The following is a 26,693-nucleotide window of genomic DNA, read 5'->3' as shown; positions in this document are numbered from 1 at the left end:
AAAAAAAAAAATGAAGTCACAACTCCAGTACCCTTCCAGTCTCCCACTATTATAGCCACCCTCTTTGTAGACGTTTTCCACTGCACACCATGAAGTCTCTTCCTCTCATGACCAAAACAGAAACAAAAAACACCCTATCTTTTCCTCTCTGCAAACACACACATCCACTCCGATCAAATTTTGCCTTAACTACTATAACTTTCTCTTTAGTCTTACCCTCTTCTCATCGCCCCAATTTATTTAAAAATTTCATTGCTGATGTGATATTGCTGTCTTGCTGGTGTAGAGCAACTTCCTCCTTAAATTTCTTCACTTTTTGTCTCACTGGATTTAATTCCAACTCAACCTCACCTTTAAGAACGCATATAATCTTGTTACCAATAATATTTCTGTTCTAATTTCTTCCTTCTCCTACCACTCTTCCAAACAATTTTTTCCATTTATCTTTATGCCCTCCATGCTCAGAAAAGTCTCCCTTGTTCACTGCTTATTCACCCTCTTCCCTAAATTCACATTTTTTAAGAAACTGGGAAATGCTAAGAGAAAATATAAGCTTGGAGTGCTCTAACTCAGTAAGTTAGTTAAGAACATTTGCTAAAAGGTCATTAGCAACACACATTTTTACATACAATTGGTTACTGAAAATTCTTACCCTATTATGAAACTCATAATTGGTCCAGTAATCAGCAGTGCTAAAAGGAATAGGGTATCGGGTGGGAACTGTAACTAGACATCTGTTCACTAGATCAGTAAAAAGCTTGAATTCTTGAACTTTATTGTTGGATCCAACAACTTTGCTATTGAGAAAAACAAGGTAACTGCAAAAAAAAACACAAAAAAAACAAAAGAAAACCACATTGACACTTCCAAAGGCCTTAGTTTTACAACTGTGAAATTAGGTAGCTTTCCCCCCTTCATTTAAACTTACTCCATCCAAATGTTCTGCACCGTTTCCTGTTGCATCACTGCTCCTAGAGCTGCTTCATAAGCATCCAATGCTTCACCAACACTTGCATGAAGAGACTGGCATAAACTGTTTGTTTTAAAAGTTAAAAAGCATTATGCCTTAGTGGGTTTGCTCTTATTTTGTATATTAAATAAAAGAGAGAAGGACAATGCAGAGTTTAACATTTCACAAAGGCAGAAGTGAAATCATTAATATTGCTAAAATAAGCCCAATTTCAATTTTATCAGTCATAATTTATAAAAATGACTAATCTTTCAGCAGTTAACGAGTAATAGTTTGTAAATTAAATAGGTATTTATAATGCATTTAAAGATTAAAAGTTTCTCTTACCTGTACATTTCTACTCTTGAAAAGTACCTTTCTTTCTGCCAATCCTTACCTAAGAGTGTTCTCTGACTGCTGCAGACTGGAGACAGGTAACCAGAGCTTCCCTCTGGAAAGCTCCAACAATAACAAAATTCCAAAAGGTATAATTAAATGTACACTTGAGACGATCAGACTATGATTGCTAGTTAAACACTAAGGGTTCAGAAACAACACTGGAGGTGAAACAGTAAACAGCAAATATATGGACACCCTCCCCTAAGAAGAGCAAGAAAAAAAAAAGTCAAACAATGGTCAATAAACATTTAATATTGTTTTTCTGCTCCCAGAAGAAGGGGAGGATTAGACTGATGGACATAACTTTTCCAAGACGAGAGATTAACAGAGGAGAAATTTCTGACAGACACTCATCCACCAATCTATGCTTAGGGGTTTAGCTAGGAGTTTGCTAAGAAGTCTTTGGCTAAGTAGGTTATAAGAAAAAAATGCATTCACAAACTGGAGGGGGGAGCGGGAGAGTATAGCAATGAAATATAACTAGATAGCTAAATAAGCCCTCTGCCACAGCATGAAGAACGATGTCAAAGGCAGCACAGTGGATAACCAAAGGCCCTGTGTATAGTACTTGGAGAAGGTGTGAACAAAGGACCAAGTCAGTAGTCACAAAAGTCACATGCTCTTTCCAAGTGAATGTTGTTGCTCCTTGATCCTTTCAGGTTTTGGTATTTCCACTTTGTGTGATTGTATAATACAGCAATGCACCTGACAAGATGAACTTTGAAATCATTTGTCCTTTGCATCTGAAAAGGAAAGAGAGGCACCTGCTGACTTCCTGAGTCCTTCCATCGTTTAAGATTTGTCTTCACAGCTCAGCAGGGCATAGCTAAAGATGCTGTACAGCTCAACTTTATCAAGAAGGCTGATAAAGCTCAATGATTCTCCTTGATGAAATTTATTATTCTCAGAAACATCAATCATGGATAGGAAATAAGATACAGACTCATATGAGGGGATGGTCTGTGACTACATGATGTACAAGGCTTCTAAAATGGGTGTTTCCTAATCATGGCAGGCATGGATTGTTTTTATGATTCAAGAAGCTAAAAACGTGTATGTGGAATGCAAGACTGAGCTCACTGTCCAGACAGCAAGTTGTCCATAGGTGCTTGATGAATCTTCAGTATACTTATTCCCAGTGCCAAAGGGGATGTGTTGTCCTGAATAAAATTCAGGATATACTGAATCCTGGTGCATATTAGTTGTAGCACAGAATCATAGAATATCAGAGTTGGAAGGGACCTCAGGAGATCATCTAGTCCAACCTGCAGCTCAAAACAGGACCAATCCCCAATTTTTTTTGCCCCAGATCCCTAAATGGCCGCTTCAAGGATTGAACTCACAACCCTGGGTTTAGCAGGCCAATGCTCAAACCACTGAGCTATCCCTCCCTTCTGATACAAATAATAAATAACATGCAAAAAAGAACAGTGTATCATGGAGGCCTCATTGTACTAGGTACTGAGAGATGCACAATTCCTTCTCCAAACAGCTTACCATCTAATCTGAAACAATGCAACAAATGCAGCTAGGTAAAACAGCAGATGTACGCTTCGAGGGGAGGGTTTTAATCTTTGCTAGCTTCAAAGAAACCTTCCACCAGTAAGTAAGCATTCATTTGGAGAGTTATCCTAGCTCAGCCTCTCTATTCAAAAAGCCATGCAGTCAATCATGGAGATGGCATAAAGCCAGACCATGAAGTAGGCTTCTTCCATGACAGCACAAGAGAGTATCCCAATGACATTGCCTATACTAAAAGAAGGGTCCTCTTTGGCTGCCTGGGTGTTACCATGACAGCTAGTATCTTCTCCTGGCAAATCTTGAATATCCTTGCTTTCAGACGGAACAATAGGAAAAACAAAGTAGATCATAAGTGCATGACTGGGATCTGTCACCTTTACACATCGCTTTCTTCTTGAGGAAAACTGTGTCCGTGGCATTTTCTTTTGTTGAGAAGAGATCTGTCTCTGGAAAGTCCCAACTTTTAGAACATGCATGTCCTTACTGCAGGAAGACTGGGCCAACGAGGCTGGGGAAGAAGAATGCTGAAGAACCAAGCAAAGGCAAAATAGGGAAATGGGAAAAACCTAGAACGAGAAGTGGAGATAGCTGAAACAGAGAAAGGAAGAAAAGTTTAAAAAAAGTCACTGGCACTTTTGGTAGAGATAAGCCACAGCCATGTTCTGGCACAGCAAGGACAGAACCTCTGGAACTTTTCCCAAGTGTGAGCCTTTGATGACATCCTCATTTACAGCTCCATAAATCTATCCCGGTTCTGCAGCAGCCAGGGAAGCTTCTAGAAGGACTGGTGGATTAGTCATTCAGAAAGAACCCAATATAATACACACTTAAGTATGTACAATGCACTCTTAAATTATAAAATCCACTGTTTACTGTTCATTTCTCAGAGGCTATAAAAATTCTCACCAGTAGATTTGCCACAAAAATGGTACTTGCTGGTTTAAAATATCATCTGTAAGATGTCCTTTATACAGAGGTGATGTAAATTCAATCGGCATTGGAAAATTCAAGAGATACCTAAAACAAAAATATGCACATACTTGAACATGAACTGCTTCTCATATATAGAAATAATCCTGACCAGACAAATATTTACTGGTATACTTCAGAAATACACTTCACACCTCACATTCAAAATAGATAATGTGTACCTAGCATCAGCTTTCTAAAAATATTACTTAGGCTTATCAAATCTAAACAGCAATTTTAAAAAACATCCTCCTTTTTTCTTTTTATTCTGCATCAAGAAAGATACTAGACTATATAAAAAAACTGTGAACACTGAGCTTCTTTACATCTGTTCTTGATGCAGACATATGTTTCCTTTTTCATATTATATGTATGTCAACCCTTTATAACTGAAAATTATCTACGTTTGATCAGCTTGTGGAAAAAATAAAAATTCCATTACTACCATTAAGCTGACAGTATATAAAAACTGAAGGTGAAATTCAGGTTTATTTGATTTGAATTGAGCTACTCTTGTGCTTAAAGTTACGCGCATAACTGGATTGGGGCTTTATGCAGGTACCTAAACAGATTTAGGAGTGTAATTTTAGGCACACCACTTTAATATTTTTGGCCTAAATATTCAGCATATTTCTATTCCTCATCCCAAAAATCAAGGAAATGAAACCACTAGTAGATGTTAAAATAAACAAAGACCAACTTAACTGTAAACTACCTTGCACTGCTCAGATTAAATGATCAGAAACGACATGGTTAAATAAGGAAAGTGCAAACCTTAGAACAGTGCACAATCTAATGGATTGTAAAACGTAGACACAACGTAAATTAAAAATGGAGTTTTAACAACTCTAGATTGCCTTGCTTTTGTGGGAACGAGTCCGTTGATAGTTTTGCAATTTTAATAAAATCAGATACTTTACAATTTATTGTATTACATGACACCATAATTATATCAGTATGAATTAAATAATGCCTTCTCCAATCCTACCGTAATAGATCCATGGGACTGTGTTCCTGACATACATTCTCAAAGAAGGCTGCGACAAATTCTTGAAACAATGGAGGAATACTGTCTGCCCTTTTCTGTTTTAAAAGTAAATTAGACATTACGTAAGACTTCTGTCAGCCTACAGCACATAAGTTAAAAAAATTCATTAAACTATTTCTTAAAGGAGTACTTTCTCTTGAATCTTTCAAGGAGCAATATAATTAAATTATATCAAAGGGCAGGTAACAGGAAGAGAGGAGATAATGCACTAATGCGTTTACATTGTGACATCTTCTACTTTTCTTGCACAAGGATGTGGTCTGGACACAGGACTGGGAGTCAGTTACTCAAGTTCTGAACCCAATTCTCACATCAATTCTTCCTATTTGCTTGCGCAAGTTACTCAATTTCCCTGCTCCTATTTCCCCAACTATAAAATGAGGATGACACATCACAGGTATTTTGCAAGTGTTAGTTACATTTTGTTAAGTGCTTTCAAGATTGAAAATACTACAAGAGTGCTAAGTATTAGTACTAACTACATATTGCAAGGTACAAATATACTCATTTTACAGAATACATAAGCCGCAAAACCAATGAGGGTGTTTTTTTACCTGGGAGATGAGAAATTTGCACATATGATAAAAAACTTGGGCATTTTGAGGATTTTTCTCAAATGCTGTAAGCCACACAGCATAGGCTTTGTCATGCTGTTCCATCCGCAAGTATAAAGTAACCAGCGCTTCCAGCAACTGACAATTGACAGGGCATAACTCCAGCAATGAGATGCACAGTTCTATAGCAGCCTCCCACCTTAAATAAAACAGTTAAAAGTTTAAAAAAAGAAAGTGCTGAACTGAATATCCTTATACAAGTGTTCTGTCTGGTAACCTGTTCTTACCTTTCCAGTAACTGCTGCAGAGCAATCATGTTTCTGTAAAGTGGAAGGCAGATAGCTATTCTTTCATCAGCTCCAAGATTTTCATCAGTACATGTTTGTACTGCATCTAAAAAGAGACAAAAAAAGTTTAAAATCAAGCCTGTAAATATAAGCTTAAACACAGATTTAAATAAGTTAAGTTTTACACAAATCTATACAACACGTTTAAGTTGATTTTTACCTATGAATTAGGGAAAGGAAACGTGACCTTCGGAAAAGTTGTTTTCAGATCGTTAACGTGTAATTCGAGAATGAAGACTTTCTTACCTAATAATTTTCTGGTAATGCCTCTCACCTGTGGAATTCAGACGGGCTGCCATGTTCTTAGCGGAGGCTCCAGGATTAAGTCCCTCCCTTCATTTCAGGATACCAGAAATTCAGCAGCAGCACAAGCAAGTGGTTCAATTTCTCCCAACCACTTTGTTTTATAAAAGTTTTTCTTTAGTTAGTTTTTATGCAACAGGGACTTCATTTCAACTTTCAGCTTTCCTCCCCACTCTCCTGAGCTGAGGAATCACTAGAGCATAGAGGCTCGAATCCCTTGGTGCAGCACCTTTCTAGTGGACTCCCTCTACCCCCACCACAACTGCCGAGACCACCTTCAAGCACCAAGTCAAATCCAAGACATGGTACAGGTAGCCTGGGTAGAATTTGACTTTTATTAAAAAAAGTAATTCTGACTGAAAAAAAATCAATGTTAATTTAAATAAAAAATCCTTAAAAATATTCAGTTGTGGGAAGATATGTGGGGGAGATCAGAATTATTTAATGACCGTAGATGTTGAGGTTCAAAAAGTTAAAGCTTTATAACCGTTAAACACAACTTGTCATCATGTCATCAAAATATTTAAAAAATAATTTTAAAAAAGTCCTTAAATCCAACTCCAATAAGTTCTCAAGTGGCATTTTCTTACTTTGCCTATCTGTAAATTTTGTTCTTCATCAATGGAAATTTTTGTGGATCTGTGTGTTCCGTGAAATGAAGTTTTCAGATAATTTACCAATAAAAACTAATCCTTCCAAACCTAGCTATCAGCAGCTTTTCAGGAACCTCGAAGGGTGACCTATGCACACTGTTGCAAGCCACAAACACTGGATCTATTAGTCCATGGGGCTTTTGAGTTGGACTCAAGCTGGGGCTTCACTTCCCACTGCCCTGCCTGAAGCCATGACTTCACCACAGAAGGCTTAACTGGGAGCATGAGGACATGAGGATTCCCAGAGAGAGGAGAATTTCTTACAGGTTGCTAGAAGAAAGTCTTGCCAACTCCAGAGGATGTGTCCCCGAAAAAGATAAAAGCTAGTGTGTCTCCTTCATACACCAATAATTTGTACCACCAACAAGCAAGCGGTTTAATCAGAGTCTAAACCTTTTCCTTCCCATCCTGAGTTCCACAGGTGAGAGTCACTGCCCATTTGAATGAGGAGAGCAGCAGTGCAGCAGCAAAGTTATGTACTAAATAACTTACCTTCAAACACAGCTAACAACATATCAGGATTGGTCTTCACATCTTGAACTGTTTGCCATGGTATTAAAAACGGCTCTTTGTTCATTATCCTTGAAGGGTTGGCATTAGCAGGATCATAAAACTTAACAGGGAGAACACTGAATTCAATTAGATGTATATAAGCTAGCCAAGCCAAGCAGCGGTCACTTATGGTGAGGCGTTCTGCTATTATCTTTTCATTAGCTGATTTTAAAGCATTCTGTAAAGGTAAAAGACAAACGGGATTATATTTTTGACTGATATGCTCTACATAGGAGATCAGTATATTTTGAGATCTGAAAATGAGAGAAACAATGAGGAAACGTGAAGTTTCCATGTTCTCAAAAGCTCTCATTATGACAGAAAGGCAACCCAAAGACAGACCTGGAGCCAATATCTAGTCTCCTTACTCATGGAAGCAGCTCAAGTACACATAAGGCAAACATGTAATATGGCCCTTGAACAGCATAATACTACAGGCTGAGACAATGACAATGACAAGGACCTGTCTTACTCTGAGAAGTGAAGTGACCATACAAAAATGGACTTTGTACTCAGCATCTCTTCTCCCTACACGTATTCTATCTTATCTACTTACCTGAAGACAGATTTGCACAGATGTCACTAAGGGCAGTAGTACGCCTTCAGACTCTGCTACTAGTGCTATATGCAAGTCTGAAAATAGTCTAATATGACTGGCACATCAGAAATAAAGTATGTGATGACTGGCAGACAAAAATCTTTGTGTTTGAACGAAGTACACGTGCTCCGGAATAAATGACGCACAAAAAATAGAGATGTACAATATCACGTTTAGAATAATTTTTAGGGCAGACTAGCCCCAAGACATAAAAGACTTACCTAAACTGGTAGGGTTAGAAAAAAGCATTACAAAACAAATTTTAAAAACCCATGTGACTAAGAAAATCCCCTTGCTGGTAGGCATGAACCACTGAAGTATGCAGCTATTATATCTCCCTTTTGCTAGGAGCAGACATCAAAGTTTTATTTCCCATTTCCAACTGCTAGCAGGTCATACCTAGTAATGATCAGAACTAGTCTTTCAGGACATCTTTCTACATTTCACAGATAAGTAGCAAAGCCCTGTCATTGCTGTGTTTTTTGCAGCCATGGAAAAGGACCACTAACTCCTCTATTGATTGTGGAAAGTGAAAAGAAAACAAAATCACACACATGCATAATGTTTTCAAAGGATGATGTAAAGGACAAGGAACGAAGGACAAATAAATAATTCCGCCACCCAAAGAAGTTAAAATATCACCCAAAATTTTACAATGGTTCAAATATTAAACACAGTATTTAAAATAATTTTTGTAAAAATTGTTAAGAAATCACCAACACTAGATTGGCTTGAAAGGGCCTTGGACTATTAAATTAGGATAATGAATAAAGATACCTCACAAACTGTAACAATCAATGTTGGTGCTTTGCAATACATGTTCCAAGTTGTAAGATAAAAATTCAATAAACTTTTTTTAAAGACAGTCTTTTAGCAACAATTCATGCAACCAAGAGGGAATTCTCCTCAATACCTTGTTGAAAGTTTTAAAAATTTATTAAAATCTGCCTTATTAACACATGCACAAAAGCATCCTTCCAATTGTATCAACTTTCTACCAATAAATGGGATAACTTGTCTGGTACTGGAACTACCAGAATTCTAGGCACCACAAAGAATTAAAGGAAAAAGGCAATTCTTTGGACACTTAAATGAAAAACAAAACAAAAAAACCCAACACATAATTAGTATTTAAGCATCCAGTATAATAGGGGTTAAAATGTGTGTAACTTGATAGCCACCTGAAGTAGAGCAAGAGCATTTTGATGTCTTCCTGTAAACATGCTTAAGTGAACTCTGTACAGCAGGGTCTCCAGCAGCTGAAAGGACAGGAGATCAGAGTTTTCTTCACCCTCTGTACTTTCCATTAGGAACTGCAGCATTCTCCCACATACATAGTCCTTTCCATCAAAAGAGTTTTCCAGGTTCAAAAACTAGATAGAAATATTTCACACAAATAATTATTAGGTGGAAAACTTCAGTACAGTTATTAAGGCTAAAAGCTATATAAATCACTATATTTTATTCACATGAACAACTACTAGCAAACTGTTAGGGTTCAAATATGATGCTCTTTTTTATTTACTGTGTTTTTAGATATTACCTCAATGAAACACCACTCCATTCAAATGTTATTGAAAATCAATATTCACAAAAGGCAAAGAAATTTCAAGTTAAATTGAGGTTTAACTTAAAAAACTAAACACACACATACACCTTTGTATCTAGGAAACGCAACACCTTGCTTTAGATAAATTTGATCATCAAATCAAATGCAATAGGAACTGGACCCTGCTAAGGACAGCACTGTAAACTTAACTGTGAATTTCCTTGCTTTTTATCATTATATTAGATCTTTTTAAAAGCTAAGGCATTAGGCACAGGGGAAAAAGAAGAAAAAAAAGGAAAAAAAAAGATACCCTCTCCCTGTTGCACACTAAAATTCACTGCTTACCTGTAGTATTGGTATATTTTTGCACTATATTATATATAGGTGCTTGAAGTACATAGTGTTATTTTGTTTCTTACCGTCCACCAGATTTGGTAAGTAGGCGCATACTCTACTGCTGTCTCGCACATCTCCTGCACTTCCTCCTTGGTTCCTCTTTTTGAGAACAGCTTGAGGTAATGACACCAGATTTCAGGGTTCTCTTTGTTGTTTTCTAGTGCTCGAGCCAGAACATTTAAAGCAGAATCCAAGCACTCAGAAGATGAACTGTGAAGGAAAAAATTGGGCCAATATATTACATCTCAATGTTTTCTTAAAGTGAAGAGTGGACTTAGTAACTTTTAGAGCTCATTCGAGACAGAACATTTCAGAGGGAGGCATGTCAAATGAACAGAAATTAGAATTTTTTTAAAGAAGTGTTTTAAATGCTTCTTGCCATTATAAAATGGAGGACTGCAAAAAGACCACACTTTTTTCATATTTATATGAACTGCATACTATTATCACATACTCTACAAAAAGACAGGAGTATCAGCTCCTTGGAAGAAGATGCCAGTTAACAGGATGTGGTTAACTTGAACAGGGGTTATCCATGGCCTGAGGTCTCCCACTTTCTGACCCAGAAAGAAGCTAAAAAAGTAGAAACATTTCAAAAGTTAAATGAAGCAAGAAGTTGGATTTCACTCTTTGGCAAGATTTTATCTGTTATACACAGCACATGTGGGATATTACTCTTTACTGCAGACTAGAATGCATGTCACGTTATTTCGCTCTTTTACTCTTGCCCAGTTTTAAGCCACAACTTTTCCCCCCTTTTGGGGGTAATTAACTACTCACCACATTTAAGTAACACAAGTATAGTTCTTGGCAGAACTGCCAATCAAGTGATGGACTGCATATGTGGTTTGCAGTTTATAAACATCAAGTAACTTCCATAAAACTATAGAGAGCTTCTCAGGCTAGTCTTATTTACTCTATTTGAGGGATGGATATTTATTTATTTAGGAATTATTTTACACAGACCTAAATGATTGTGTTTATGCAAGAAGATTCAAAAGAAGATTAAAACACCTCGTCTGTGCTTTTGGTCATGTATACAAACCTCTGAAATTACTTATATGCAAAACAGACTTTCCACTGTGTATCTCAACAAATCAAAAGCATTGCAAATCAGCTAATGGACTTATATTCACAAGTCATAATGGGCCTGTTCACCTCTTAACAGCCAGATCATCAGGAGAGTTGTTTCAGAGAAGGAAGTTCTATCCTGCCCACTGGTACTCCTTCCCCTGCAGCCCTCAGAACAACTTGTGTCCATGTTTTTAAGGAATGCAGTGTACATTTAGAGTGCTCTACAATGTAACTAAACAATTTCTGATTAAGAGTCCATGTATATGATAGTTTGGTACAGCCTTCTAGCAAGTTATCAATGCATCCTTGGTAGTATAGAGCTGTGGTCCCCAAACTTATTACTGCAGTTCCCTTACAAATATTTAAGAACTTGGGGGGAGGTCCCCACAACCAGATACCCTCCTTTAAAAAAACAAAAAAACAAAAAAAACCACACACATCAACTCAGGACACCAGATTCAAGAGGGACACTAGAATTGGACAGTTGTGCAACTTTACTCAATTTTATAAAGTTTAATTATCTAATCCAATCTGGGTTTTTAGAACTATAATTTGAACATATGGATTTTTTGCATGTTAGGACACAGCCTAAGATTTTAGTGAGAAGAATGGGCCTGTTTCAAACTGCATAGGGGCTGTACAATGTTTGCTGTCAGACATAAGTAGTTTTCCAAATTTAAATGATTTCTATGTTAGTTTTCACAGAAATCATTCCTGAAAACCCAGAATCACAGAAATAACTGGAAGCGAACGGAAGCAGCACTGCCAGGGATTTTATTAAAAAAGCTTGACTATAAACCTTGCAATGTCCTAATTGCTATTTCTGCCACTTCCTTTATTCACGCTGAAACCCCACTGTTCTTTCTAGTCATAGCTGCAGTCCTGTCAATACACAGCCCCCTCCTAACCCCAGTTAAGTCCTTCATCTGCTATGAAGGTATCCAAAACTTTAGTATTTCCTCACTGGTTGTTCAGACTGGGATTTCTTTGCAAAATAAAAGTTCTTCAACCTCTTGTACCTATTTTGGCAAATCTCACATAACACAGAAGATGAGACAAATTGGCTCTGTCTGGATTCTTCAAGCTGCAGTGCAAAATACTGCCTCTTCCTAATTGTTCTATCAAGTGGTCATAGGCATTTTCACATGGTCATCAGTGTGTCAACAGATGGCATCGTTTGACACAAGAATGGTTTTTAGTGCTATGGCTGCTTGTTCCCTAATCATAATTTTATACACATCTGTTTCTTTTGGAAATATAAGGGTCTTGCTAAGGGTGTGTGCTTGTTTGCATTTTGGAATTCACATGGTCACAACAGGAGTTTCTTCAAAGGCTTTCTGAGGAACTGCTTCTTTAGCAGCAACTATTTTTGCCACTTAAATTCTTCCTCTTTCTTAAGGGGGAAAAAAAATTGCTACTCGTGTTTGGTTTCCCTGGCCTCATACTTTCATTTACTAACACTTAAGCAAATGACACCTATTGTTGTGGTGCACTTTCCACAGTCACATCAAAACATGAACATCCAAACAACGTAACTATCACAACATCTACTTTTCTTCCTTTTCCGTTTAACTTGATTTAAATCATCACCTTCTTCAGCTGAATGTTTGCTACATGTAGGCTTAGCCCTTGGTAAAAGTCACTCCGTTATAAAAAGATGCACCTATCTCTCCTTCATTTCCCTTCCCTTATCTGTGAATGCTATTGCTTTTAGCACTGGAAGTCTCTTTGCCCTCCACGCCAGCAGGACTTCCAGTTGAGAGTCTTCCTGCTCAGTGCTTCCCCCCAGCAGAGTCTCTGTGCTAAAGGCCCCCTGCAGGACCAGAGGGCACAGAGAAGCTCCCAGTTCCGGAAACAGGAGTAACTTTAGGAGCAGACCAGTGGTTTTCAAACCTTTTTCATTTGAAGACCCCTAAAAATTTTCAGATGAAGGTGCAGACCTCTTTGGAAATCTTAGACATAATCTGTGGACCCCTAGTGGGTTGAAAACCATTAGTGCTCACCAATAGATAAGATGAAGGTGATTTTTTAAGCCTCATCTAATAGTCAGTTAATTGGGCGGGGGGAGGAGGGGGGGGAACACTGATTAAAAAATTTTCCCCAAATGCTCATGGCTCCCCCATGAATCTCTCAGTTTGGCAAGCACTGATACAGAGGTTGTGAATCACTGTACTTCCTCACGTAAACCAGCTTTGTACCCACTGTTCATATTGCAATTACAGTCAATACAGAAGCTTGTTAAAATACTCCATCCTAGCATTAACAAGTTAACGAAATTCAAAGTTTTGATTCCAACAGTAGTAACTCCTCTGCTGGGATGTGCCTGGTGAGTTTTTATTGAACTCAGTAAGTGGTTAGGTTAGGCCAAAGTATACATAACACAAACCCACACAATGCGGTAGGTGGGGCTCAACTGCAGTTGTTGTGGTTATCTAAACGTTAAATTTTGAAGACTAAATTTCTTGATTTGTTTAAATTAACTTTTTTTGCACTGAATTTTAAGTTTCTTTTTCAAGGAAATTTGCAAAAACCCAAATGTTCATACACCAGAACATGCTTGCTATTTGAAATATACATCCATACGTGTGCAGGCTTGCATATACCTTAGATAATTAAAACTACATACTTAATTTGGTAAGTTACATATTTCACATGATGCTATTTTCACTTCATTATAAGCAAGTACTGGCTCCCAAACTGATAAGGCATAAATTCCTCATTGAAGATTACACACACACCAAATTTGAAATTGTAGAGCTCAAAAATCAAGATTTTTCTTTAAGCGTGGAGGAAGAGGTATATTCATGTGCTGATACTAAGGAATGAAGTGCTAAATTTTGTCCATGATTTCCAAAATAATTCACATTTAGACAGAAAATTTAATCCTAAAGAATGTATATGTCTGAAAAAACAACTTCTGAAAAGGGAAGCTTATTAAATATTTATAGTACAGTAGTATCCAGAGGCCCGAGTCAGGATGAGGGTCTCTTTTGCTATGGCTTACACAAACACACATGAAGAGACAATCTCATTCCAGAACAGTTTATGATTTAAGAAACTTAGAATGAAACAGCCTACTCAACCTAAGTGACCAAGTTGCTACTGGGATGCTTTTACCATAAAATAAAAAAACATATTGATTCTCTAATTCCTATCAGTTAAGGAAAATGAAAAAAACTTAGTTACTAAGAATTCCAAAGGCAAGAAAATTACAACATGAAAAACACACTGGAGTTAGGTTACCATTTTCCCCACGTATTCCACATGGATTAAAAACTGCAAAACACCTGGCAGTTCTTACTCTAGTGGGTCATCTTAAAGCACCTTGACTACATGTTGTCTTAGAATGCCATCCCAAACATTCCAAAGGCAGATTTAAAATCAGTGTTTCCCTCTATCCTACTTACCTTGATGTAAAAATTCGTAGAACTGGACACATTTATTCCACTGTAATCTTATAAACTGTGTATTTTTTAAAGTGATTACTCCTTTACTAATTCCCATTTCAGCTACTTCCACTCTGAAATAAAACCTGTCTGGAGTTAAATATATAATTTATTACTCATGCACTGGACTGTGTACAGCAAGAGATCTAATCTGAAGTTTCTTCTAACTGCTTTTAAGCAATAAAGGTATTTGTGGCTTTGTCAAAGAAACAAAGGGTCCTTTGACACCAAGAAGGAAATCTGATTACAGTAGCACAGGTGAAAAGCATCAACCAAAAAATATAAAAAGGGCAACAGATTTGTTTGCCTATAGATAAAAACCTACCCTTCATTTTGACTCAAGTACTTGTATGCAAGTTTAATCCAAAGCTGTACATCACAGGGGTTTTCGAGTACACTCGCCTCCAGATTAGAAATATCATCAGTCTCATTTGTGAAATATCTGACATCATCGGGAGTCACAACAGCATCCAAAGCTCGAACATTTGTTTTGTGTTCTACAGGATGGGCTGGAAGAATAAAGTGTCTCTGTTCAGCATGCAGATTACCTTTCACAGTGGAACTTGAACTAACTAATCGTATATTTAAGATGAGGGAAAACACCATCAAACAGAATTCCCAAGTGAATGTCAGGATACCTTTCAAATACAATAACCACCCACCACATTTAGAAAAAGATAAAGGTACTCTCTCTTTAAAGCAGGAAAGAAGCAGTAAGTACAGCACAAAAAACTGGCAGTAGTTCAAATGTGAAAACTGGAACAAGGAAGTGTTAGAGGACTGCTTTTGCAGGATCATACTGGTTAGGGATAACTTATAGGACAGCACTGAGAGTGAGGCGGAGCTCATAGGAGAAAGTTCATCACAAAACAAGTCTGATCCTCTGAAGATCCTTCTGGAGGATTCACTCGGGGGGGGGGGAGGGGGTGTTGGTTGTGCCATTTGCACAAATCATGTGGGAAATCTCTGTAACGACTAAGATTTTTGATATCTTAAGGCACAGGTAAACTAGTTCTAAAGCTATGCCCTGCTAAGCATGCGCCAATCTCAGATGCTCCAGAACATTCTAGCAGTTTCCTTGAAAGAGAAGGGAACAACAGCTCCCACTAAGACTTTAAATTATTTATTTTTAAATGGATATACATAGATTTAATCATCCTAGAATAAAGAACAGGCAAATGAGGAGAAGGTAGTCAAGAAGCTTATGCGTGGAGTACATAAATGGATCATATACTGAAGTAAAGTCATGCTTTATCTGAGTAAGTGCTTGCAACTCCCCGCCCCCTTCCCCCAATATTAGTTATTTCTAATGCACAACACAATTTTGCCTTACCATATTTAATAGTTCCCAGAGATTGTTCCTCCTCACTGCTGCTGCTACTACTACTATCTAAAACAGGTTTTCTCCAGTACTTAGGTCTCCATTTCCTTTTGTCTTTCCAAGTTGTAAATGGAGGTGCTGTAACCAAACAGAAGAAAAGAAATTGTCTGTTTTGCAGCCACAAACCAATGTATTTTTGTTCAAAGTCAGTCATTTTAGGTAAAATTATCAGAAGCATTTAAGTGTCTTAGAAGCACAGATTCCATTGACTTTCAATGAGACTTAGGTTCCTGAGTGCACAAGTCACTTTTGAAATTTTTACCTTATAACAAAAAGAAGCTTAAAGACAGAAGACCATAACCATATGTTTCAGTGCAATAAACTTAAATAGAGTAAGCAAATCTTCTCTTTACAATACTATCGTAAGAATTTGTCAAGCTCATACGCAATGTTAACGCTATAATATAACAGACTGTTTTATTAATAGTATCAAACAAGTTACTTACTGTGACCTTTACTCTCATTGATATTGCTAACAAGAAGAACGGCCATCTGATCCACTGACATTCGATCTCTGTTTACACCAAAAAGTTTTTCTACATATTTTTCTAAAATGAGACCAAGATTACAATATAACTAGATGCTATAAATTTATGAAATATTATAACAAAAGAGATAATCTCAGCAGAAAGAATAATGAAAATATAAATATCACCACCATTATTTCAGTGCTGATCATTTCAAGTTATCAAGTGTGGCTGGATATAGAAGTCAAAAATTGGAAAAAGATATATTAGGCCATTTTATCCACCCCCAAGATTATTCCTGCAGTACATTTTCTAGTGCTTTGGTCTCGTCTACTTGTAAATATCCTTAAAAAAGGGAGTTTCCATAGGTGCTTTCTAGGCCACCGCTACAGATTACATCTCACAAACAGAAATTTCTTTCTGATTTTTCCAGTCTGACTTTCTTGTGTTACTTTCATCCCATTACTCCTCAAAGATGCAGAAGAGGCATCTGGGGGAGGGGGAAAGGAACACAGAACTTCATCACTTTTCCCATGTCTTTAGACCCTGATTTAAGCTCTTCCCCTTGCATTTAATTAAGGGAACTGGAAAAATGAAACTGAACAGTACACATCCGCTATCCAAAATGACAATCCAACATGGTGGTAGTAAAAAACAGATACTTTTTTAGAATCATAATGATGTTTAAGAAATCAATTTCTCTACTGAACCCTAGACCATCCCTCAAATTCACATAATTTCACATAGTCTCCAAAACCGTATCTGGATTTTAAAAAATGACATCTGGCTCAATAGTTTCTTAGTAATATATATGATCTACATCATTCTGCTTTTTAAAACCAACTGTTTATCTCAGGCTTTTTGGCATGGCAAAACAGAAGTATCAACAGAGAGTGTATTACAGGATTTAACAAGAAATCTTGCTTCATTTTTCAATTTAAAAGATGTGTATACCAATACTCCATTATTAAGTTTAAAAACATTAATATTTAGAATATTTTACCCATCCAACTTTAACCCATTTAAGTGGCAAAATTACATAATCATCAGCCCTATCTCTAGAGAACTGGGCTTAAAAAGGACTGATCTCTAGAGAAGAGTGTCTCTCATCCTAGATCCCAGGATGATATGTACACTTTGGCACAAAATAATCATCATTAAATCTAGCCCTGAGAATAGATTAGAATATGATTATGTGCCTGGATTGTGGAGGAAGCTTTCCTGGTGCCTATTCACACTATACCTAATTCCATTAATAAGTACAACATCCCATTAAGTTATGTATATAAGCAATAAAAAAGGAAGGTAAGGAAGGTTTCCACTCCCCACCCATGAAATCTTGTCTCCTTCATTTCTTGTTTGAATGAAATGCCCAGTGAAATTAGGGAGAATTTTCTCCTGAATAAAGAAGGAATTTTTCCTGAATACAGGAGTTACTGTCTACTACTGAGAAATTTACTATGGACTGTGACTCAAAAATGGCTTTCCATTTTTCCATACAAAAATATTTTACAATGTATACAATGACCACTAGAAAGACTGTAATGATTCTTTAATGCTAGAACTTCTAATGAAAATAAAAGCTACCCTTTGGAAAAAAAAAAATTCCCAGTTTTACATTCAGTAGGAAACAAACTTAAAAACCTGTTGCAATGCTGATCTCCTCATCAGTGCTTTTTTCTGAACAGCCAATCAAAGCTAAATTATAAGAAAGAATGTCCTGAAACAGCTGCTTTCGGTTAACAGTGCAATCTTTCATGTGCTGCCTAAAAAGAGAAAAAAAAGTTAGACTAAGTTGTTCTCAGACAACAAAATATCACCAAAGTAAAGATTTAACATCAGGGCCACAATCAGCAAGTGTTACTTAAACCCTACTGAAGCAGAGAAACCAACAAAAAATTGAAGTGAAAAGATGTCTATGAAGCACAATGTTTAAGGTGCTCTGAAATGTCTACTAACGAACAAGTATGCTTTTAGGCCTTGTCTAAACACAAACTTGCAATAAAATAACTAACAGTTTTAATTCACTCCTTCTGTTATTTCAGTACAAGTCTATGTGTGGACCACACTTCAAAATACACACTTGCACTGAAGTAACAAAAGGTGCCAATTAAAACTGATTTTGTTAGTTCAGTGTATGTTTGTGTAGACTAGTTTAGGTATCCTGCGTATAGTCTCACCACCCTGTACAAGGAATAGATATGCACTACTTCTAGTAAAGGAGAATAATCTTAACATAAAATAGTAGGTCTGTTCATATGATATTCCTCCAAAAGATAACAGGAGTTGGGAGTCTCATGCACTTGTGTATTGGTAGAATTCCTCTCAGAAATAATCCAGTTGCTCTTGATTACAGATTATATACCCAGAGTCAGTGAATCAATACACTACTTCCTTTTCCCCTCCCCCCTTTTTTTTTTTTAAAGTTAGATCAATCTCATCATTTGAGAGGTTCCAATGGCTCAAGAGGCATGGTAGGCAAGCAACAGCTAGCTAATGAAACTCCAAATGAACAGGCTATTGTTAATATAACCGTAAACACCATTTAATGATGTGGCTTCAAAGTATACAGATTTTAATGCAGTTCTAAACTGATCTCTTGCATTACAATAGGATCTTTTATTAAATAATTCCATAATACACCATGCTATAGATGTTACTAATTTATTTATAGTGTGCTAAATAGTATGTTTCCTCATCCACTGTTACATCAGGTAATAAAAGACTCTGCTGTAATTATGATACAAGAGAGTTCCCATCTGGATACAAAAAGAGCCTAAAGGACACCCCGCAGGATCTGACATAATGGTGAACAAAATCCTCGAAAACTCAAGCAATCTTTCTTTTTCCAAGTTTAGACATAAGAGCTCTCCCTCCAGGACTGGAATTGGCACACTGATTTTCTTCCTGCCAAGTGAACTTATACAGGCAAGTTTTTAATGGAAGGCTATAGCACATCATGCACACAGACCTTGTTAAGAATCAGACATGTCTATTTTCACCTCTTGGCAGCAGTAAACTCTGCAACAGAGATTTGGGACAAATGAATAAGACTGAAAGGGACTCACCACTGACAATCATCATCATTACACGTGCCTGTTAAATCAAAACGACAGAAACACTGTTTTGGCTCAATCATATTGCTGTAGGATACTGAACTGAGGTAAAGCTTTTCCTTCGTTCGAAAATAGGGGCTAAACCTAAAGAAAGAAAAAAAAATATGATGTGAATCCCTGGTAGACAAACAGAAAAGCAGTTTTAAATATAAATAAATAAAAAGGAATTGTATTTTGCTTCCAGAAGTATCTTGCATTTCTGAAAGGCTGACTGGAGTACAGCTGACCTACAAAAGGCAACACAGTACAGTTCTCTCAGTCCGCATAGATTTCTATTCCGATATCCTGCTCTCCCTTCATTCACCAAACCTCATTACATGCACATGGGGAATTAATGCACACACTGTAGGGAGAGTTACATATTAGAGTTAAGATCTAATGCGAACCTGAAAGACCTGTGCTCTTTCACTTACTTAATTGGCATCAAGCAGAGCTGTAAAGCAGATTGCTGGGGATTAAATAACCTCAGAAGCCATAGTACTAAAAGCTCAATATCAGAGAGCCTCCAGAACAGGTGCACAAGACTCAGCTCATACTGAGTTTCTATTAGCCAGATGTTTTTTGGTGGTTTTTCCTTTAATATAAAATTTGATGCTAAACTATTACAGCGTTTTAAGTTTGTCAATTTCTAGTATGGTAAGGGAATCACCACAGTCTGTACTATATTAAAAGCATAGCAAAGCTGCTCCTGTAAGAATGTTATCCTTCAGCTTCTGCCTTCCCATTGTATTACAATGCTGCAATACAAAAATCTAGAGCACACTGTAAATTTAGGGGTAGTGTAATATAAAAGAGCTAATATAAAACAAATACAAGGAGTACTGCACTGCTGGTGTTAAATTTTTGCATGTAATTCAACGTAATCATCCAGATTTTAGAATCTGCTTAAATCTAGCACAGAATTCAATTTATGGAACTGAAGCGCCATAGACTTTAGGTCCATCTTGCTGCTCCAAAATGGGGCCTATAGGTAATGAATGAAGACATAATTAAGTCTCTAGAGATAAGTTTTCTGTTTCTTTGAAGCAGAAAAATAATTTTAAGACAACTTTTGGTTTAAGAAAGTTAGGTTTTACGTAGCATGCTTAAAAGTTTATCATACCACACAGAACTTTAAAATGTCAAATCTTCCAAAGAATGGAATCCCAAGCTAAGGTTACAAAAGCTGTTCTTAAGCCAAACTTACCTTTGGCATTAGACAACTTGTAAGAAGAAATAAAGAGAGAGCACTGAAAGCAATTAAAATATTCCATACACAAAGAAGCCACACACGCACACACACAGTTAATATAATCTTCATACCTGTAGGATTTAAAAACTAGAAGGGGACTATGATATGGCCCAAATGGAAATGGTTTCACTTCAGTTTGTTTACTTTGTGCCGTAACAATATCCATATCTACCAAAATTTCCTAGGAAACAAATATACATTTAAATAATTATAATACAGCAAAAACCTAGTCTTCATAAAAAAGACAAATCATCATAATGTACTTACAAGTTAAGTATTAAAAAAAAGGAGTTGAGGCACAAGTTTACCTGACCACATAAAAACTCTTTCTTAGAAGTCATAACGGCAGTACTTTTTATAAGCAGTTCTTTCAAGCTGTCAGCTTTAGCGTAAAGTTTTTTCAGTTCATCAATATTCAACCCAAGAAAAAGTTCAGGTTCCTCCACTGCTTTTTTAGAAAGTTTGTTTATTTCTTGTTTGGGGGTGTCCATGTGCTTAAGATTCGGTTTAGTAAAAGAACTGGATTCTCTGAAAGATCTCCTTCGTTCTCTGTTTGAGTTAGACAAAATTTCATCATCAAAATAGTTTTCTTCACTGTCTAGGGTCAGTTTGTCTTGTGTAAGGTCATGAAGTGATGGCTGAGGTAATACAAATTCAGATTCCTCTTCTGCATTTGGAGTAATATTCGGTTGTTCCCTGGTTTGAAGTGCACGGGCCTCTTTAAGTTTCTGAATCTTTAGAGCATACTCATACTCCAGTTGCTGTAGTCGTTTCTTCTCCAATGCAATCAATTCTGCTGAATGTTTTTTTGGACTTGATGCAGGGGAATGATCCAATTTCAACATTTTGCTTGGCTACAAAGAAAAAAAAAATCCCTTAATATCTCTTTGCATTTACTGAAATACTGATAAGAGGGTAATGAAACAGGGTAAAACATTTGACTCAGGTTAGAAGTACATATTTTAAACTCTTGCCTGAAAATGTAAACAAAACAGCAGGAAAACCACAACATAATTTGCCACAATTCCACTGGAATGTTTGCTGGTTTTTCTATTAAATTAGTCTACACCACTCTATAAATCTTTAACACACAAATTTGGGTTACCAAAGTTTAAGCATAAAATGCAAAGCAAATACATATAAAAAAGGGAAAACAAAGAAAAAATATAACTTACAAAAAACTGTCTCAAATTGTCTCAGAGCTCTGTTTTTCTTCCAAATTGCCTTCTTCAGCTTGTTTTTCAGATTAGTAATATCAGATCCTCACTTACTTGTCTCAGCTGGACAGCTTGGGCAAAATCTTTGAAGGAGCTGAATAGTGATGTCACCAACATGCAGGAATCCTTCCCCACAGAGCTCAGGCCAGAATCTTATTACAGTACTATTCGTTTTCTCCAGCAAGAGATGGAAGTAAAACCCTAACACTTCTAATGTAAAAATCCAACAGAAAAGACTTTTGGAACAAACTTTCAGAGAGCTTCTATATTACAACGTAGGAGATGTACATGGAAAAAAACTTGTTTTTTCTTCACAGTTCACCTTTTAAAATACTTTTCCATTTAAACTTCTATTTGAAGATTCTGAACTGAAGTTAGCTAAACAAAGTTATTATTGCTTTTTGACTAAAGAATGGTGCAAGTTTATGTGACTGACTTACTCCAAGGTGATCTTGTTCCAGTTTTCGTTTTCCAATTTCTTTACTTGCCACTGCTTTTGCTCGAGCAAGCTCTTCTCCATATTTTAACGCCAGAGCTTTCTTCACTGTAACTCGTTGTTGAACTTTGTGAATCTGAAAAGAGAAAAAAATATTTTAGCACTTCAAGAAAACATGCACTTTCTACCAATAAAAAGTTTGATTTGACAAAATTCAGACACAGCTAAATGAATTAATATGTTGCACAGTACAAATAAAGCCACATACTTCCAAGAACTGAATTTGCACAACTCCAAAAATATGAAAGTTCACATAGTGATAGAAAATAAATTGAACAATTTTTTTTTCCTGACAAAGTTCAAACCTACTTGTTCCTGAAGCTTCTTCAAAAACACCCTATTAACATCCAAAATCTTTTCAGTTGCTTGCAGTTGCTCAGCAAGTTTGGCAATCTTATTTTCAGCAATTCGAACAGATTCTCTCTTCTTTGCTTCTTGCTGCAGGAGATGTTTCAAAACAGATTCATCCTTCATTAACAGAAGTCTAAAAATTAAAAAGTTGGTTTAAACAACACATTTTACCAAGGACCAAAATGGCACAGAATTACAAACTACCACTTTGAATCCCAAACTTCTTAATTTGTAGCAACAGCCAACCAACCACTTTCAACAGTACCTTTCATTAAATTAACTCAAACTATTCTGCAAACAAACATTAAGTATATAACATCCCATGAGACAGGCAAGCATGGGCAATACAGCTGGGTAATCTACAATAGATATACTGAATGGGCAGATTTAGTCAATGACATCACTTTAAATATGGTAGTCCGATGAGAAAATGGCAAATCTTAAAAATATTTTGTTGATAGCTTTAGATATTTAAGGGCACCAAAAATTCTGCTCCCATTTCCGCAGCTGAGCCCTCTTCTCAGGTAGGTTTATACTTTAGCGGAGGGCAAGAAGATGCAGAACAGAGGTTGCCTCAAGACAAGAAGCTGCTGCTTCAAAAAGAGCAGCACTTAGACCTGGCAGGAAGGGCAGGGAAAGAGAAAAATAGTACTTGTGCTACAACTGGACACTAAATCCAGAGCAATTCAGTTGGGGGCCTAGAACCAAAGTTTCAAACCACAAAGATCGGAGAGCAGGAAAGAGGGCTGTGGAGTACTGTGATGGTGGCATTACAACACACTCATTTTGTAAAGCAGGAAGTGACAACATAAGGTGCAAAGCAGTGGCTAATCCAGCCCTATTGTATTGAAGTTACATATTCATGAATATTTTCACCTTTCATCCCCCCTAAACAAGCTCAGTGTGGTTTACATCATACTGAAGAACTTACTTGTGCTTCTTAAGTTTTGCTTCTGCTTCTGTAACTTGTTTTGTAACTATTGCTATTCTACCAACCCCATCGACTTCACCATCAGAGTTTGCAGGAGATGAACCGTTCTTCAATGGATCAGATTTAATTAAGCGCTGCTTCTCTCGACTAAAACAGACACATTAAAAAACAAAACACATGGAATATCCAGCAATTGCAACTAGCTACACATTATGTCTTCTGACAGCATATACTCCCAGAACACAAAAAAGGAGCAGAGCTTTACAGAAAGTAATATGGCTATATTTCAAGTAAGAGGTAGATTTTTGTAGCTGGAACTGTTTCCAAGCAGTTCATATACTGAATAATCTTACTAAAAAGAATCTAAAAAAAAGCCAGTTTATTTTTACAGTCTAAGGAAGCACTTCAGATTAATTCTACTGATGTTTAATTCAACATCTTTTTGTCAGAATTAAAAGGACTGGTTACTGGTATGGCTTAAAATCAAAATATAGGTTCTCCAAAGCTGTGCTATTACACTGAAACACCAACGCACCTGGCAATCTCTTCTTTTAAGAGTCGATATTCAATCTTCTTATCTTCTGGTAAGGCCTCTGGGGTTCTCATAGGATCATTTTCTTTTTCTGATTTTGGAGGTGCTTTGGGTTTTGAGGCCTGTTATAAGAAGAGAGCTTAATCAAAATATGCCAATATTACACTTCCCACGCACCAAATTAAATGCAAATGTTTGCAGCAGCCATACTATATTTAAGGGGCAATTACATTTTTCTTTAAGTTTAAAGCTTTAAGATGTAGTTATTAACAGATTACACAGTGAGTACAAGGTTTTTAAAGCCAAATATAGTCAATTAGCAGCCCCTTTTCTTACCTGCCACAACCTGGAGTTCTGTGTTTGGGTTTTATTTTTCAATGAAGCATATTAGTACACCTTCAAGTTTTATCCTGAGGTTATTTTTAACTAAAACAAAAGCAAGCTTACATCATTCTTGCAACACAATGGACAATTACTAGCCCAGGCACAGTACCATAGAAACACACTCAATATTCTTCTGTTTCTGACACATGCCTGTATCTCTAGACCCTTGCTGGAAGGTTTGCTGTGAATTCTGAGGTTAAAAAGTGCTAAAATTAAGCTGTATAAATAGATATACCATTTACCTCTGCAGTTCTTCTTGCTTCTTTGATCATGGATTCTAGTCCTCCAAATACACTATTAGTAGAGTTAGATGGCTCTCCATCAGATTCACTATCATCTGAATCGTTGAGTGTCACCACTACTGACTTATGCTTGGGAAGCTGCAGAGACAAAGTACTTATTTTTATACCTACTGGCAAAAGAAGCAAAACCGTGATGCATTATAACGTAGGCTTTATGTGAACACTTTTAACCCTGCTCCAATTATATTCTGGATCAGTTCTAGTATTTTATGTACATATATATGCAGCTCCCTTTACCAGAACTTCCAAATGCCTCATTTAAAGGATTTATTCTCACAACAGTCATGTGAAGTAGGAAAGTATCTTAATTTTACAAATCGAGAATGGAGGCAGAGAAAATAGCAAGCCACAAAGGAAGTCTATGCTAATACTATGCAGTGATCTTTCTAGTCCCAGTCCCACATACTCAGACTAGGTACTCAAGACTGAGTAGGTCAAATAATGATAGATTTTCGCATGTACAGTTCTAGGCAACTTCACCCTATTTTCTCCAGCTGATTCTCTCCCTTCCTCCTAACACAGGCATGATTAAATTTCATTCAAGGCTAGACAGCTACAGAGTAATGTTTATCCTCTACCTCAGGGCCGTGTCCCTTCAATATGTTACAAATCCCAAATAAGAAGCCTGTATTACTACACTTTCCTACATATACCACTTCTGCAATAACACGAATTTGAGCAGCTAAGCAAAAGACATTAATTTTGTCACTTTTACTCTACTATTCTTCTCAATGCAAGTGGAAACATGCATAGGGAGGAGTGTGATCTTATATAGTCTTCCAGGGCTGCAGTAGGGTGGAACAGATTAGCGGTTTGTCTTCTCCCTTCACCACCACTCCCAGTAGTAATGTCAGGATCATATACACATTGTTCCAGAACATGGTGCAGCATTGCCAACCAAAATCATTCAAAAACCATTAGACAGGCATAAAAAAAAAATCATGATTTAGGATTATTGTTTTTAAATCATATGTTTAGTTCCTTGTAACAGTCTTTTGTGTTTTGAGCCTTCAGGGTACAGACCGTACACATTTTCAAACTTTTCTCTGCAACCAGGAGGACAAGAAGCTTACTTTTTAAAAAGAAAACACAGTCTCATGATTTCAGGAACTCAAAGAATAATTTAAAAAACCCTGAATACCACAAGACAAACAATTTAAAAAAAAAAAAAAAATGGCCCTAAGAGTGATGAGAATTGACAGTTATTGTGGGTAGAAGGGAGAGAAGAAGCTATGCAAGTGATCTGCTGTAGATACCTACAGCTGTCTACACACTACAGAGCATCTATCCCGTATACACTACACCTGCACTATTAGGAGATGCCAGGCAGGCATGGCCTCCTATTGTAGCCATAGCGTACGCCAACAGAAGGAGTTTTTCTGCTGATGTAGAACCACTACCTCCCTGAATAACATTAGCTATTCTTCGCCAGCATAGCTCCAGCTACACTGGGGGTTTTGTCAGCATAGTTATGTCGCTAGGGTATGTATTTTTTTCCCCACACTCTGACTGACACAGCTATGCCAGTGTAAGTTTTAAGAGTAGATGGGGCCTTAAACTGGCCACACCTCCTTTAATACACACAGGAAAATGTTCCTGTTCTAGACCTTAAGCTACCACATTCACAATAAGCAATGGCTTTTAACAAGCCTGAAAATGGAGTGATTTTTCTATCATTATGTTGATTCAAAACTCAAAACACTTAATTAGAATGGCTATGCAAAATGAAAAGTTGTTAAAAAATGAGCAAGGCTGAAGCATATACAAACATATCGTCCATCATTTTTAAATTAATTAGTGTAAAAAATAACTAAGCTAATAATCATTAACTAGAGTATACAGAAAAACTTATCAGGACTTGCTCAACCCTTTAAAAACTGCCCATCATCACAGCTGATAAAAGCTATCTTGCAATTAAAAAGGCTAA

The 26,693-nt window shown here is 36.8% G+C and overlaps 1 protein-coding gene across 3 annotated transcripts in view; it reads right to left on the bottom strand.

Annotated features, from left to right (window-relative positions):
* The window catches only part of ZFC3H1 (zinc finger C3H1-type containing), a 56,956-nt gene that overhangs the window by 5,809 nt on the left and 24,454 nt on the right, over positions 1–26,693 (bottom strand). For all 3 annotated transcript variants that reach the window (XM_077832826.1, XM_077832833.1, XM_077832839.1), the window contains exons 10-30: positions 24,707–24,844; positions 24,084–24,202; positions 23,549–23,695; positions 22,576–22,750; positions 22,211–22,342; positions 20,862–21,407; positions 20,625–20,734; positions 19,275–19,406; positions 17,851–17,972; positions 16,186–16,287; positions 15,692–15,817; positions 14,684–14,867; positions 9,862–10,048; positions 9,075–9,266; positions 7,236–7,473; positions 5,728–5,833; positions 5,441–5,639; positions 4,827–4,921; positions 3,776–3,886; positions 929–1,033; positions 653–818 (exon numbers count right to left, since the gene is read on the bottom strand). In XM_077832826.1, the coding sequence (XP_077688952.1) occupies positions 653–818; positions 929–1,033; positions 3,776–3,886; positions 4,827–4,921; positions 5,441–5,639; positions 5,728–5,833; positions 7,236–7,473; positions 9,075–9,266; positions 9,862–10,048; positions 14,684–14,867; positions 15,692–15,817; positions 16,186–16,287; positions 17,851–17,972; positions 19,275–19,406; positions 20,625–20,734; positions 20,862–21,407; positions 22,211–22,342; positions 22,576–22,750; positions 23,549–23,695; positions 24,084–24,202; positions 24,707–24,844 (3,432 nt within the window). The remainder of the gene's footprint in view (positions 1–652; positions 819–928; positions 1,034–3,775; positions 3,887–4,826; positions 4,922–5,440; positions 5,640–5,727; positions 5,834–7,235; positions 7,474–9,074; positions 9,267–9,861; positions 10,049–14,683; positions 14,868–15,691; positions 15,818–16,185; positions 16,288–17,850; positions 17,973–19,274; positions 19,407–20,624; positions 20,735–20,861; positions 21,408–22,210; positions 22,343–22,575; positions 22,751–23,548; positions 23,696–24,083; positions 24,203–24,706; positions 24,845–26,693) is intronic.

The sequence above is a fragment of the Eretmochelys imbricata genome, chromosome 1 (genome assembly GCF_965152235.1).
Source record: "Eretmochelys imbricata isolate rEreImb1 chromosome 1, rEreImb1.hap1, whole genome shotgun sequence".
NCBI classification, from domain to species: Eukaryota; Metazoa; Chordata; order Testudines; family Cheloniidae; genus Eretmochelys; species Eretmochelys imbricata.
The sequence above is the reverse complement of the archived record's forward strand: the minus strand, read 5'-3'. Positions and strand labels throughout refer to the sequence as shown.